General features: G+C 39.7%; 1 protein-coding gene across 1 annotated transcript; it reads left to right on the top strand.

Annotated features, from left to right (window-relative positions):
• The first annotated feature begins 5,644 nt into the window (after positions 1–5,644).
• LOC118790163 (neurofilament medium polypeptide) lies at positions 5,645–9,559 on the top strand. The gene is made up of 3 exons (XM_036547015.1): positions 5,645–6,838; positions 7,366–7,490; positions 7,869–9,559. Exons 1-3 carry the CDS (start codon positions 5,837–5,839, stop codon positions 9,142–9,144), a joined length of 2,403 nt encoding a protein of 800 aa, XP_036402908.1. The 5' UTR covers positions 5,645–5,836; the 3' UTR covers positions 9,145–9,559.
• The last annotated feature ends 6,400 nt before the right edge of the window (positions 9,560–15,959 follow it).

Below are 15,959 nucleotides of genomic sequence, written 5' to 3'. Positions count from 1 at the left end.
AGAGTCAAGTCAGGTGCCATTAGAACTTTTACATTGAATTGTTGTTAGAAAAGGGCCCCACCTTAATAATATATGCTCAATAAAAGCAGAGCATAGTTTAATATTAATAATGGCATTATGGGGAAAGCATCGAATCTCTTTTGTTTTGCTTTTCCTTTTTTGTATTTAAATACCTTGTGGGAGTCCAGAATGCACATGTTCCACATAAGATATGCAAAAAGTCACATGGGTGTAAAGTTCTGTAAATCTCTCTATTCTAACACCATAAATAAACTGAACTGCATTAATGGAAATGCACTTACAAAAAGAATAACAGCTCTCACCTTGAAATATTTCAGTGTTTGACAGGTGTGCACTGCTATGTGGAGACACTGCATAAAGAAAACATTTGGAGTTCTGGTTTTACTCCTCATTTTCAGCATGCCACTCTCATTTACACTTAAAGAAGCCTTCTCTCTCTGTCCAGGACAATAATATATTGGAGATCGCACAATGACTGTTTGTTAATCATAGCTATTCATTAACTTACCCTCTGGAGATCTTGTCACATGTGGATGATATTCATCCTCACCTTGAATAGACAAAAACAATTAGAGGGAATCACCAATGTAAATGCAGCATGGTCGGGCTAAGACATTTGCTATTGTATTAGGCTATATCATACAATTGCAGCAGTAAGAAAACACACTTACTATCTTCTTTATTTTGGCCAGTGACATCAAGCATTTCTTCTTCTTCAGTGAAGGCAAAAAAGAGTAAGAATGTGTTGTTACTTTTCAAAACAACAACAACAAAAAAAAACATTATATGTTCTAAAATATTTATGAAGACAAGATACCCTGTTGAATCTCGCTGTTGTCCACCCATGATGCACTTGGTATAACTATACAACATAAACAAATACAACCCTGTTGTCACAGTATGCATTGTCTTTTGGACATAATGCAAGTAGTGATAATATTAAATGCAAAATACACTGTAGCTTACATTCAGGGGCTTTGGGGAGGTTTTTAGGTGTTTTTGGCACGCTGTGCCACAAACAAACATTCTTTACATAAGGTCATTTAAACTTAAACCTCTGCCTCTGCACCACTTGTATCAAACTATACTGTAAAAAGTTTCACTAAATGGTAAAAAAGGTTTGCCCTCTTCAAACCATAAGTCATAAAGAAGCATGTTCAATATGTTTCTGTTTGTAAGACAATTTATTTCTATGAAGGCGTAAAGGCCAGACAGATAGTTTTAAACTTTTACACAGACATTTTGGCAGTGTTACACGTAAAGACATATTGTGTGAATTGCTGTCTGACAGTACACCAACCAGTTCAGACACTGTATGTGGGACCATCAGTTTTTATCAGTGCAGATTTCAAATCCCAATGTACTTCTTCACTTATTTGCAAAATATAATATGTGAAATATTTGTCTTTGAAAATCTGATTTGAAGTTGCCACTGGGAACATATCTTTCATTTTGTTGTTTTGTTCATATCATATTAATTTGCAATGGGAAAAAAAAGATATCAGCCCTAAAAAGTGCTGTCAGGAGTTTTTTTTCCAAAGACAACTTTATAATGAAAACTTATCAAATGCTTTTATTTCATATGGGAAGACAATATTTCAAGAATTCAATCAACATAGTTAAATATGTAAAAATGTTACATTTCTGCAACATTCGACTATAAAGAGCCATTACTGTATACTATTTTCAGGAACATTTCATGTAAAACCCATATCAAATGGACTGACGGCCTGAAAGCTATATACTTACAAGCATGGATTAATTCTCAGTCACATCAACATTCATGAGGGCTGGGTATGTTATCCCTCAAATTTTGTTTAGTGCAACACAGAACACAGAATATAAATGCAATATGATCGTGAATCTTGCATGAACAAAACAAACACATGGATGAGAATGAACATTCAACAGATAGGCCTTTCATGTCATGGTAACAAGTAGGCTTTCAATCTAATTTTCAGTTTTACTTGTGAAAGCATTTGTGGCATTCAATGTGCAGTGGAACACCACATTTTTTTGTTCAAAATATGTGCACCTGCCACACATACAGTACCAAAAACTCTAGATCTGTCATAATAATTGGTTAATTTTGGTGATTCTAGAGTAGGTAACCATTAAATGAATGCAAATAAAGCAACAACAAAGCCATGTTAACTATTTAAATATTATCTTTTATTTTGGAACTATGACTCAGTCATGCCTCCTAGAAATGGTTGCAGGAAGCTGCTAGCATTACATGTGAGGGGGAAGTTAACATTCCTGATGTGTTTACCTTTTTTGTGTTTGTCTACTTGTCTACACAGAATGAATGCTCAGACAAGGAAAAAGAGAGGTGTACTCTTTGCTGCCTGTTAGTCTACTCAGACTGATAAGACTCAAAAAGCCACTTAACTCACAGCCACCTACATTATGAACCATTGCAAATAACATGATAAGATGCATGCTTTTACTGATGGTCATTGCCCAACCAGGGTACGCTTGATCTTTTGAATCTTCTGCATCATTTTACATCTCAGCATTTTCGTTTCTGTTGTTGTTGCTGTCAGGTTCCTCATCTGAGTCAATTCCTGTATTTTCTTCAATCACCACCACAGACAAAAACATCAATCGTTGGTATGAAGTGGGGATGGGCAGATCGATACCAAAATATTCATATTTTGATCCTGATGATTCAGTTTTAAGGATCGATCCTCATATTAAAAAAATCGATAACAGGTAATGCTTTAAACGTCTGATTTCATTAATTTAATTTCATAGTATTTTAGCTCATTTTTTTGAATAGTTAGTTTGGATAGGAACTACTTTTCCTTCCGCTTTCTCACTCAGCTCCCAACAACGTCTGTAATAAGGCACACACAGAAACAGGCCCAGTCACTCAGCCCCAGTGCCGGTTGCAGAATGTAAACCCCGTGCCCCGTGTGGAGTTATTTTGATAGGGTAAATAGCAATGATTCAAAATGTAGTATATGTGACAAAACAGTTATTGTGGCGATACCACAAATGAAACATTTAAAAAATTACCACCCAAAAGATCATGACCAGTTACAGGAGAAACGACAAGAGGTGGAGAAAATGCAGGCAGACACCCCCACTTCAATTGAGGTAAAGTTTTTTAGCAGAGGCGTTTCAGAAAGGCAGGAATTATCCAGGTAACCGGTGATAATAGAATTGTTAACCATGTAAAATGTAAGCAGGATATTGATGTTCAGGATATTTATTGTATGAAACCCTAGTCATGGTATTGGTGTAGATTAATTTAGGCCTACATATAAGCCCAGGTTTTGCAGTCAGTAGGCTTTAGGCTACTGTCAGATGTAGGCTGTGTGAAGCTATAGGCCTATATAGGACACATTTTCAAAAAGAAAAACAAATATGTTTTAAAGCCACGTCTTGCTGATGTCTGAAGAGAAAAGGCCATCTACAATGAATATTGCTCTTTTATAAGTCATCGTTAGCACACTTTTATCAATTTTATCTAATGGTGGATATTAAGAGATTTTGGAATGGCTGCAGTTTCATTCAAAATCTGTCATTAAGTAGGCCTATTCTAACTGTCTGTGGCTACTTGGTGAAACTAGGCCTAGGCCTATTTAAGCTTTTATGAAAGCTTTGTCTTTTTTAATGGATAACTCTCCGAGAGCCATACTTATTACAAGACGCCTTGGAGAGATGATATGCAAGGACCTCCAGCCTATTTCAGTTGTAGAGGACAGGGGTTTCATTGCATTTGTGAAGACTCTCTACCCATGCTATAAAATCCCAAGCCGCAAACAGCTAATGGAAGGGATAACAGATGTACAAAAACTGTTACAATGAAGTAAAGGCAGCTTTACAGCGTGCAAACAGCATGGTTCTGACCACAGATATGTGGACATCGAGGTCCACAGAGGCCTATTTGGTCATAACATGTCATTTTGTTGACAACTGGCAAATGGAAGAATTTCTTTTAGAAACCTGTTGTTTCCATGATCAACACACAGCTGTCAACATCAGTTTAGAGCTAAAAAGAATCACAGATGAATGGGGCATAACTCAGAAGGTGCTAGCAGTTGTCAGACAATGGTCCCAATTTCTCTGCTCTGCTCATTCAAAATAAATATCGCGGCTAGAAACTTATAGCTAGAGGTCGGTTGAAACCATTACACCCTCAGTCTGACTTTCTATTTTTTGCGGCAATCAAGACACACAGACAAACTTTATTCAAAATATTAAACTAAACAACAAAAATGCATGTTCAGTCAGGCCCCCTTGTTACTGGGCAAAACCGTGGGCCTGGGGCAGCCTCACCCTCTGTGACCCTCCCCCAGGTCTGCTACTTCCCTCCACAGGTCCTTTAATTAATGACATTCACTATTACTGTCACTACCGCTATCTAGCATTGCATTCACATTCACCTCTCTGCTGCATGGAGTATGGGTCCCAGAGCAAAGCATGCTGGTATTTCCTCGTGTATCTCCAAGGTCTTGCTTTTCCATGCATGTTGATCCTTTCATAGGTGTTCTGCTTCATTACAGAAAATGAAGTGTGTCAGAATTTATGAGTGACATTTATTCTAAAGGTATATTTAAAGAGAAAGTCTGAGGTGTTTCTGCTAAGCAGAAACTGTTAAACAACAAAATATTGTCACTGTTAGACTTAATATTGATTTTATGAATCACCACTAACAACAAAATCAACACAATAAATGATTTATCAGTTCAATAACTCTGTCGTATAAGCATGTTCAGAGTCTGTGTGCTGCATCTGGCTATAACCATTTCCTCCATGTAAATAATCATTCTAATGTCTCTAATTTAGCTGACTCACAGCTAGCCTGTAAAGAGCAGTTGTCTGTTTCCTTCCTGGCACTTTTCCTTGAACCAACATAAAGAGATGTGGCACTGCACAACCTCTTCAGCTGGACAGTGGACTTCATTGCCTTACTTCTTGCTGACTGATGTCAAGAAACCAAATTAATGAAACAAAAATTGCACAACTGCAAGTGCATGAGACACATTAGCGTATACACGGCTTTCACCCAATCAATTACAGTCCCAGTGACTTTTTCAATACAAATACACATGCTATAATATAATACACCATCTCACAAAGTCCAATTTTTATTGAACAGATTTGTATACACACACACACACACACACACACACACACACTACATATATATATATATATTTTATGGTTAAAGGTGTAATATTGTAATATTGTAACTATATACATAGTTATAAACACAGTCATTGGTTTATATATATATATATATATATATATATATATATATAATTTTTCTGCTTAAAATATTACACTTATATGCTTAGTAGCATTGCACAGAGCAAAGCCATATCGTTCACAAATAATGAATCTTATTTTAGAAACCACAGAATCACATTTATTCGTAGCATGTGTTACTGTATGGATTACACTGCCGAGGTGCTTCCTGATATCTTTGTATGTTGCTCTGGAACTGTTGAAGAGGATTTTTGATGACTCTTCTTGGCAGAATTGCTTTCAGATCTATTGGTTTTCACCTATGAACTGCTTTCCTCAGTTCGAACGACAAATGTGCAATTGTATTGAGGTCTGGAGATTGACATTATGTTCTGAATTTTGTTCCCAGTTAACCTTTGTGGATTTTTATGAATGCTTTGGATCACTGTCATGCTAAAAAATAGTATACACACTTTTTACACACCTCACTTTTAGCACCGTGGACAGTTCCATGCCGCAACGCCAGCTGTCAGTTCAGTTCAAACGGTGGAGTAGGCTATAGCTCGCGGAGCACACCAGCATAGCCCATCTGCGACAAAAATAGATTAGCTACAGTATGGAGTATGTTTCAAGCTCTACTAGTAAAGGTATCCAAAAAGAATATCCCCGGTTTCAGACCATGAGCCTTGGGTCATCTTCTTCATCTCCACAATTATCAGCGAGCGACGGGAGCACCTCGGCTTCGTTTCAGAAATGCAATACGATGGTGCAAAGGGAATTCGACAGTGCTGACCTTGCACACCAGTTTTCCAGGGAAATGCAGTTTACGAATATTAATGAAAAAGAATTGCTTCAGGAGCTCAATGACCACTTTGCAAGATTCATAGAAAAGGTTCGTTATTTGGAGAATCACAACAAAATATTAGCGAAGGAAATCGGGGACATTAGGCAAAAGAGACAATTCTCTTCGTCCTTACCTCGTCTGTACGACACTGAAATTAAGGACCTAAGGAAACAAGTCAATGAAATTACCCAACAAAAGCGACAGATTGAAATTGAACTTCAGAATTTAGAAGAAGATTTTTACATTTTAAGAGGAAAATATGAGCGAGAAGCCCGTTGTAGGTCAGAGACAGAGAAAACCATTATGACAGTCCAGAGGAATATTAATGACGCATATCTGTATAAATCGCAACTGGACAAGAAAGCTCGGGTTATCGCTGAAGAAATAGATTTGCTGAAGAAAAAACACCAAGAAGAGGTGTCAGAAATGATGGCTAAAATCCACGAGGCTCGGTTTAATATCGACATGAAATGTGTTGGGACACCGGACATCACTACCGCTTTGGGAAATATTAGAAAGCAGCTTGAAGGTGAAGCCAGTTCTAGCATCCAACAAGCTGCGGATTGTTTCCAGGCTCGGATGGCAAGCATGCTGAAAGCCGCTGAAATCAATACAGAGGCACTCAAAGCGACGAAACAGGAAATCGTAGAGCACAGAAGGCAACTGCAATCTAAAAGCATCGAGCTGCAGACCGTGAAAGGTGCCAGAGAGGCTCTGCTGAGACAGCTGAATGACCTGGAGGAAGGACACGATGCGGAGGTCAACTACTACCAGGTATCAGTAATGAATCTTGCTCATTATAATCGTCAAAGCAAGCAATTAAGCGGCAAGCGCTACACAACACGTCAGTTTAACTGTTGCACTTTCCTGGATTGTATTTAGACTATTTCTCCTGTAGGCCTACTTCATTTGAGGTCACAAAGCTTTCTGATTTTGAACATTATTCTCGCTAAATTTTTTTAAAAGTAAATCAGACTGTTGAAATGAACATTTACTACAACGCTGGTTTTGTCTTGTGATGTGTCCTTTGAATAGGCGAGGTTGTCTGATAAGTCCAAGGGAAATATAGTGTGTGCTTTGTTTGTGTGTTGCAATGTCCAACCACTGAATATCCATTACTTTCATTTCATGTATTTTTCCCATAAATGTTGATTTCCAGTTTCCAGTCAGATACATGTGTTTAATGGTAATAGTAAGATCAAGCATGGGAATTTTCTTCATGGAACAGTCATAATTTGTGGTTTTGGGATCTACAGTGCATAACAAAATTTTAACTTCTTATCTTTCTGCGCTTTTTATAGGACACTATTAAGAGACTGGAGCTCGAGCTTAAACACTCCAGGCTACAAATGTCTCAGCATTGTCAGGAGTACCAGGATCTGCTAAATGTGAAAATCGCTTTAGATATGGAAATTGCTTCTTACAGGTCAGAATCAGCTACATATTCACCGGCATAGAAAAATCACAGAAGTTGAAGAGGAATCAAGATAGGTTATCATTGCTAATGCAATGTTGGCAGCATAGTGGTTAAGGAGCAAGACTCATAACTGAAAGGTTGCTGGTTTGATTTCCAGTTGGGGCACTGCTGCTGTACCCCTGGACAAGGTACTTAACCCAGAATTGCCTCAGGAAAATAGGATAAGATAAGGATAGGATAGGATAAAATTGTTCAAAAAAACTGTAACTGATGTAAATCACTCTGGATATGAGTGTCTGCTAAATGCCAATAATGTAATGTAATGTAACATGAATGATAGTCACAACAGAGTGTTGCCTTATTTTTAATTGTATTTGCATTGTGTAGGAGGCTCCTGGAAGGTGAAGAAACTCGACTTGATTCGTGCACCCAGGGCTCAGTGCCACACGTATACAGGCAGTCTCCCTTCTACAGCCTCCCTTATCTGACCATGCCCAGGAGAGCTTTCTTCCGAGCCGAACCGCAGTACAAGTTTGTGGAGGAGATCATAACGGAAACCACGAGAGAAGTGTTGATGTTAGAGACTGAGACAGAGTCTGACAGGTCAAACAGTGAGGGAACCAGTGACAAAGGAGAGATGGTGACTGGCGATGAAGAGGACGATGCCGAGGTCACCGCAGAGTTTGAAGAGACCCTAGAGGAGGAGGACGATCTGGGACCGGAGGAAGAAGGGGACGAGTCAACACCCAAGGCTGTAGATCAGAAAGGTGCTGTGACTGGAGAGGGAGAGGACGGTGAGGAAGATATAAAGGGAACCAAATATGTGCCTGACACAGAAGAGGAAACTGAGGACAAAGAACCTGCTGTCAGCCTACAAAATGAGAGAACTGAAAAGGAGGACACCAAAGAAAGAACGAGGCAGGTTCACGGTTTTGAGGACAAAACACAGAGTACGTTTAAGGCAGAAGACCGAGTCAGTAGAGAAGTCAAGGAGTCAGAGCAGGCCCAGGACATAGGTAGCTCTGTTAAACATAAGAAGGCTGAGATTTCTGGAGCAACTGAGAAAGCAGAAAAGTCATCAGATATCAGTGTGAAATCTAAGGATAGCCCAAAAACAGAGACAGCGGACCCAGTGAAATCACTAGGTGGTTCAAGTCCCAATACTCCAAAGTGCAAGCAGGATAGGCCACTAACAAGTGTGACGCCCAAAGGTCTCAAAATGATGGATGCGGGGAGCCTGCCAAAATTAGAGGAAAAAGGCACAATGGCTCTGGAAGCAACACCTACCAAAAATACAGTCTCTGCCACAGAGGAGCCCACAGCTCTTCCAAAAGGGCAAAGCACAAGTGATGTGATACAAAAGGAAATCATACATGCCATCGCTGAAGAGACTGGAGAGAAGCTTCCTGTTACAGAGACAGCAAGTGACACTGGACATAAAGTTAAGGCTTCAGTTGACATTGAAAAAGAGGACTTCAAGAGGTGCCCAAAGCGACCTCCAACAGAAGGAGTCAGAAAACAACAAACTGTGAGCGTGGGAGACACCAGTGGAAATGGGGGACAAGAGAGATCAACCAAACCTAAAGAAGAAGAGGGAAAAGATTTAATGGAAAAACACTCAAGAAGTGAAGAAGTGAAGAGGGCCAAACAAGCTCACCTGTGATAAGAGAGGATCCCACAGAGGTCACTGACACAAAAGGCAGATCACAGGAAAGGCCAGGGGGCCCAAGGACAAGGCCATAGAAAGTACCAATCTGAGACTAAAGAGACCATCATGCCCTGCATGGAGTTAACCTGTGAAACACTAGCAAAAACAGCAGAATGAAATAAACAGAGATTTGGTAGACAAGAGAGGTCCTCCTCAATAAATGCACAATATAATACATTTCACAAAGGCAAGGCCACATGTAAGGGAAAAACTGAAACTAAAACACTGGTAACAAAAGTTGTTGGCTTTCAAATAGAACTGAGCACAAATACACAGTACTGCTGCTAGGTTATCTGGATATGGAGTGTTCTGGATTGTGAGGTTTAACATCTGCTTATCCCTGTATTCTCTCCTTACATGCATGAGCTAATAAAACACAATACATTTGGAAAATAAATATGATTTGCATTGTATTCATATGTTCCTACCTGTCCCTACCTTTGTTATATATTTCATTTTAATTTATAAGGTCATTATTCAGTGCTTGTTCTCACAAGTAATCTAACATAATGTTCCTGTGTGTTGCTGTAAAAAATGTAATTTTACACTGAATTTTAAAAAAGCCACATACTGACAAGGTATAACTTAAGCAGCTCTCCCAAATCTGTGTACAATGGAGTAATGCACTGATCATGTAGTAGTCATTGCTTTCAAACCAGTCCAGGTCAGTTTAATTCAGATATATTTAATCTATCTGGAAGAAAGCACATGGGAATGGTCATGTTTGTGGATTTACATGCTTGAATGTTACATCAAAAGAAAATTAAAATATTTAAACTAATAAAGTAAAATGTAACGCATGAAAAATACAACTAAATATTAACAAGGTTTATTTTATTTATTTTAGTTTTTAACATCTTTCAGTCTTAACATGCATAGCCCAACTGTGTGCTGTCCTCATTGGAGTGTTGCAACGCTCTCCTTGCCTGTCTCCTTAAATGTGGCATCAGGCCCCTCCAGCTCATACAGAATGCTGCTGCTCTTCTTTTCTATAACCAAAATACTTGCATGGCATGCCTCTCCTCATCTCCCTCCACCAATTGCTAGTTGTGGCCAGAATAGCTGGGACAGCAAGAGGAATTTCACAGATTGGAGACCTGTGATTGGAAGAGGAAGAAATTGAGCTTATGCTGGCCAATCACGGGTAGCTGATTTAGCTTCCTCTGATGGGCTAAACATCAACCAAGGCAGAATAACAGAGCACTGGGAATCTGTGTAAGCATCAGGCAGCAATACACATCACATGTGATATTACCTCTGGAACACCCCAAAACCCTTCATTTGACAGCAGTACAAGGAGGTGGGAAGCTATCATCAAAGGTCAAAACTGATCAACAAGATATTACACAAACAATCTGAATGTATATATGTATTTATATTAACATGATTAAAATTACAAAGATCAAAAGATCTTTTTTCAGGGGAATTATGCTCTTTGACTTCTCGTTTAAAAGTACAGTGAATAACATATAGACAGACAGACAGATTGATATTGATGTTTTATTAACTGAAAGTGAAACATTCATCTAAGGCAGCGTTTCTCAAACCTCTCCTGGAGTACCCCCTGCCCTGCAGGTTTTAGATCTCTCCCTGCTCCAACACAGCTGATTCAAATGATCAGTTTGTTATTAAGCAGCTTCAGGAGTTCATAACGAGTGGATCATTTGAATCAGCTGTGTTGGAGCAGGGAGAGATCTAAAACCTGCAGGGCAGGGGGTACTCCAGGAGAGGTTTGAGAAACGCTGATCTAAGGGATAAAATGTTAACTTTTCAATTTCACAGCTCTTACCCAGGGATGTCATGCAAGGCAAAGTTCTGGGGGGTCACAATTAGAGCGGGGGACATGGGGTTATTATTAACATTCCTCGGACGTCCTTTGAACGTTATGAATAAATATTTATTTGATTATTATTAGTAGTAGTAGTAGCAGGCCTATTGTTATTGTGGATGTTGGAAACAGGGGAGGCTGAAACATTACCTTTAAATCTATCATTACTTTCAACCTGTTCCACTTTATCCTCCTTCATTAACAATAAAACAATTAATTCACAGAATAATTGACACCAATCACGTAAATTTAGTAAATGATACGCTTGCGAAACAGCGTAGATTGTCTGTAGTGTCTGTGTTTGCGAAAGCTACAACGTGAGATTGTTTAATTAACAAGGATGGCATTTATCGATTTAAATTATATTAAATGCTCAGGACATCACAGCTTTTGTGAGGTCCGTGTTCTAAACGTTATTGTGCATTGCACTCAACCTAGCCTAAACGTTTATTCTCAGTAATTTAAATCGATCTAACGAAATTTAGCTCCGTTTTGTAATGTGAATTTTGTAACACAAGAAAGCTATAATGTGAAACATTTAAGAGAAAGCTTTGGGATTGCTTGCCATTTAATTGTTCAAATTGCCATCCTTGTTAATTAAACAACCTCATGCTGAAGCTTTCGCAAGAACAGAAACTACAGACAATCTGCGCTGTTTCGCGAGCATATCATTTACTAAATTTACGTGATTGGTGTCAATTATCCTGTGAATTGTTTTATTGTTAATCAAGGATAATAAAGGGGAACAGGTTGAAAGTAATGACAGATAGGCCTAAAGGTAGGCCTAATGTTTCAGCCTCCCCTGTTTCCAGCTCACCAGCCGCCACTGGTTTTTATTAAATAAAAAATGAATAAATAATAATTCATTGTTAGGGGAAAAAGAACTTAGATTTCCTCCTCTCCTCCTCCTCAAAAGACTATCGGTAGCTAGCTAACTAGCTGTCTAGTCTTGTAACTATCAGGGTTATCGTATACTAAAACTAAAACTAGGACTAAGACGAAAAGTAATGGTTTTTTGACATTTTTGTAAACTGAAATAAAATAAATGTAGAAAATGTAAAACTAAAACTAAACGAAACTAATAATGATTGCTAAAAAACTAATAAAAATAAAATAAGAAAAGACAAAAAATAATTGTCGTTATCGTTTCAAGACGGCGGAGGTCACACTCAGGGGCGGTTTGTTCCTTAGGGCGATCGGGCGACGCACCACCAAAGGAAGAAAGGGAGGGAACTTTTTACATCACACATCCTACCACAGTACAACTCTAGCTGTAACTGTTCTAGACAGTTTGTCCTGCCTCTGAATGTCATAGTCCAATCAGTGTCAAGTCGTGTTCCGTGGAGTACCGCCCCTTTCGGGCGATTTCAGTCTGGTTGAAAATCGCACAGATCGCTTTCATAGACTCTCATGTTAAGGCAATTTTTTCGAACTGCAGGCGCTGCAATGCAATCTGTATGGTGTGTTGTTCATGTTCCCAAAGATGAAACCTTCTTTGAATGAACAATGAGCTTGCGCTCAACTTTATTTATCTAGCAAAACATCCGCACATGTTAACCTGTATTAACCATCTCTTGCTCGTATATCTCATACTAACTTCATTGACCTTATCTTAACTAGGTAGGTCCCCCTGCAGGTCACATTTGGAATTACAGTTGATACTGCATATCAACACATCCCCCCTTCTTTGAAGCTATGGACCAAACATAACCTTAACATACTGATTCAGTTATTTAAACATCAGCTTACTTTTTTTTTTTTTGAACATAGAACCTCAAACATTCAGTACATTCTCTTACAGATTAAGTCTGTCTGGTCTTTTAATCTGACGCTCACATCTCCTCAAAACAGGTAACTCTGACTGAACATTGCTTGCGTCGACCTGCAAATGTCCATCATTATTCAGGTTTGGTACTGCATCCACAGTAACTGCATCCAGATCACTTTCTGTCTCTGTAAAAGTCTCTTTTGTTTTCAGAAGGCTGCGGCGGTTCCTTCTTAACACATGTCCTTCCTCAGTCTTCACTTCATAGGATCTTGGTCCTACCTCCTGAAGAACAGTTGCTTTTCTGTTCCATGCATCCTGGTCTTGGATTCTTACCACATCATCCTTTGCAAGTGGACTGAGAGGTTTAGTTGATTTGTCATAACGTTGCTTCTGTTTCTGTTTTAGGTTCTCCAGTTTTGTCTGTATCCCTGTGTCCTGTTTGATGTCTGTGTAACAGGGAAGGGTTGTGCATAACCTGCGGTTCATTAACAGTTCTGCTGGGGATAGACCACATTCAAGCGGAGCAGCTCTGTAGCTTAGAAGAGCTAAGTAGGGATCTGACTTGCTGTCTGTGGTCTTCTTCAGAATCTGCTTGATTATGTGCACTCCTTTTTCCGCCTTGCCATTTGCCTGTGCATGCTGGGGACTGGATGTGACATGATGAAATCCATACTGAGCTGCAAACTGTTGCCACTCTCTGCAGTTGTAACATGGACCATTGTCACTCACTACAGTCTTTGGTATCCCATGCCGGGCAAATATGGATTTGACATGAGTGATAACACTGCTGGCAGTTGCACTTGAGAGCAGAGCAATTTCAGGGAAATTTGAATAGTAATCAATTACTAGCAAATACTCCTTTCCATTGTAATGAAACAAATCAGTTCCAACTTTCTCCCATGGTGCAGTGGGAAGATCTGGAATCATCATGGGTTAACTTGCCTGTTTGCTCTGATACTTGCTGCATGTTTCACATTTTCCTACCATGATTTCAATGTCCTTATTAATGCCAGGCCAAAACACAGTGCTTCTGGCTCTCCTTTTACATTTCTCTATCCCAAGGTGTCCCTTGTGTAGCCTTCTAAGTATCTCTGGCCTAAGGCTGTGTGGGATGACAATTCTACTGTCTCTCAATAACAGTCCATTTGCCACACTTAGCTCTGATCTGATGTGATAATATTTTGGACAGGACCCTTTGGGCCAACCACTGTGTATGTTTTCAATCACTGTTTGTAGCTCCTTGTCTTTGACTAATTCTTCACTTATTTGTTTGGCTTTGACATCAGACACTGGCAGAGACTCAACTATCATGTTGATGTGATTTTCAATCTCTTTTTCAGTGGAGCTCACCTGACACATCTCCGGCGCTCGTGATAGTGCATCTGCTAGCACTAGGTGCTTGCCTGGTGTGTATATTAACTCAAAGTCATACCTTTGTAGCTTCATGATGAGTCGCTGAATTCTAGGCGACATCTCATTGAGATTCTTCTTGATGATTGACACAAGAGGACGATGATCGGTTTCGACTGTGAAAGTGGGAAGCCCATAGACATAGCAGTGAAAGATTTCTAACCCATAAGCCAGTCCGAGGCATTCCTTCTCTATTTGAGCGTATTTAGTTTCAGTCTTAGTCATCGACCTTGAGGCGTAAGCAACTGGTTTCCAGCTATCTCCTTCTGCCTGCAATAAGACAGCTCCAAGCCCGTCCTTCGATGCATCTGTCGAAATCTTCAGTCTTTTAGTGGGATCATAATACGCTAGCACAGGGGCATTGGTGAGTGTGGTCTTTAGAGCATTCCATTCCCGCTCATTTCTCGCTGTCCACTTGAACTCCTTGGAATCATGGAGTAACTCCCTCAGTGCTGATGTCCTCACTGATAAGTTGGGTATGAACTTGCCAATAAAGTTGATCATTCCCATTACTCTGAGTACCCCTTTCTTGTCTGTGGGGCGTGGCATGCATAGAATAGCTTGTATCTTCCTTTCATCAGGCCTTATGCCTTCAGCAGACAACTTGTCTCCGAGGAACGTTATTTCTTGCACACCAAACTGACATTTTGCACGGTTCAACTTAAGTCCATGTCCCTGTACCCGTTGGAGTACTTTTGTCAGTCTTTTGTTATGCTGCTGCAGGGTGGAGCCCCATATCACCACATCATCGACATAGCAACATACCCCTTCTAGGCCCTCTAGCATGTTGTCCATTGCACGATGATAGATTTCTGATGCTGAGATTATGCCAAATGGCATTCTCAAAAACCGGTACCTACCAAAAGGTGTATTGAATGTGCAGCATCTTGAGCTCTCATCATCCAGCTTGATTTGCCAGAATCCCTGTGCAGCATGTAGCTTGGAAAAGTATTTGGCACCTGCCATTTCACTTGCAATTTCCTCACGTTTTGGTATTTGGTAGTGCTCACGTTTTATGTTTCTGTTTAAATCTCCTGGGTCCACGCATATTCTCAGTTCTTTGTTTTTATTCTTTTTGTCTACACACACCATTGAGTTTACCCACTCTGTAGGTTCTTCCACTTTTGTAATGACATTCAATTGACACATCCTGTCCAGTTCCTTTTTAAGCCGTTCCTTCAGTGGAGCTGGAATTCTCCTAGGTGCATGGATCACTGGCTTTGCGTCTTCTTTCAACTCAATTTTGTAGGTGTAAGGGAGGCATCCCAGTCCTTTAAACACATCATGAAAACGTTGCACTATGGAGTCAACTGTGCCTTTGTGTGCACTCGCTGCTTTTGAGCAGCTGATCTGATAGACTCTCTTCACTAGATTCAAATTCTTTGAGGTTACCCCTCCTATCAGTGACTCACGACTCTCGGGCACAACCGTGAACAGTACATTGTATACTTTGTTCTTTACTGTGACTTTCAGTCTGCACTGACCTCTGCTTTCTATTTCTTTTCCATTGTAGTCTTTCAGTTGTACTGTTTTCTTGATTATTTTCGGCTTTTCTTTCATTGCATTAATTTCTGTCACGCTGATCAGATTTGCTTGTGCACCTGTGTCAATCCTAAGTGCTACCAGAGCTCCATTTATAGGTAGTGAAACAATCCATGTGTCATCATCTTCTGAGTGACTATCATTTGGCTCTGTGATATGTCCAGTCTTTGCATTGTCACATGACACCATGCCTACAAAGAAAGTCTCATTTAAGTCTGTCTC

This window comes from Megalops cyprinoides, chromosome 15 (genome assembly GCF_013368585.1).
Source record: "Megalops cyprinoides isolate fMegCyp1 chromosome 15, fMegCyp1.pri, whole genome shotgun sequence".
NCBI classification, from domain to species: domain Eukaryota; kingdom Metazoa; phylum Chordata; class Actinopteri; order Elopiformes; family Megalopidae; genus Megalops; species Megalops cyprinoides.
Note: the sequence above shows the minus strand (reverse complement) of the source record. Positions and strands in the feature narration are given on the sequence as shown.

Excerpts from the sequence above, each read along its gene's own strand:
- LOC118790163 (XM_036547015.1), top strand. The coding sequence starts at position 5,837 with ATGGAGTATGTTTCAAGCTCTACTAGTAAAGGTATCCAAAAAGAATAT. Across the intron at positions 6,839-7,365 it reads CGGAGGTCAACTACTACCAG|GACACTATTAAGAGACTGGA; the intron begins GTATCAGTAATG and ends CGCTTTTTATAG. Across the intron at positions 7,491-7,868 it reads ATGGAAATTGCTTCTTACAG|GAGGCTCCTGGAAGGTGAAG; the intron begins GTCAGAATCAGC and ends TGCATTGTGTAG.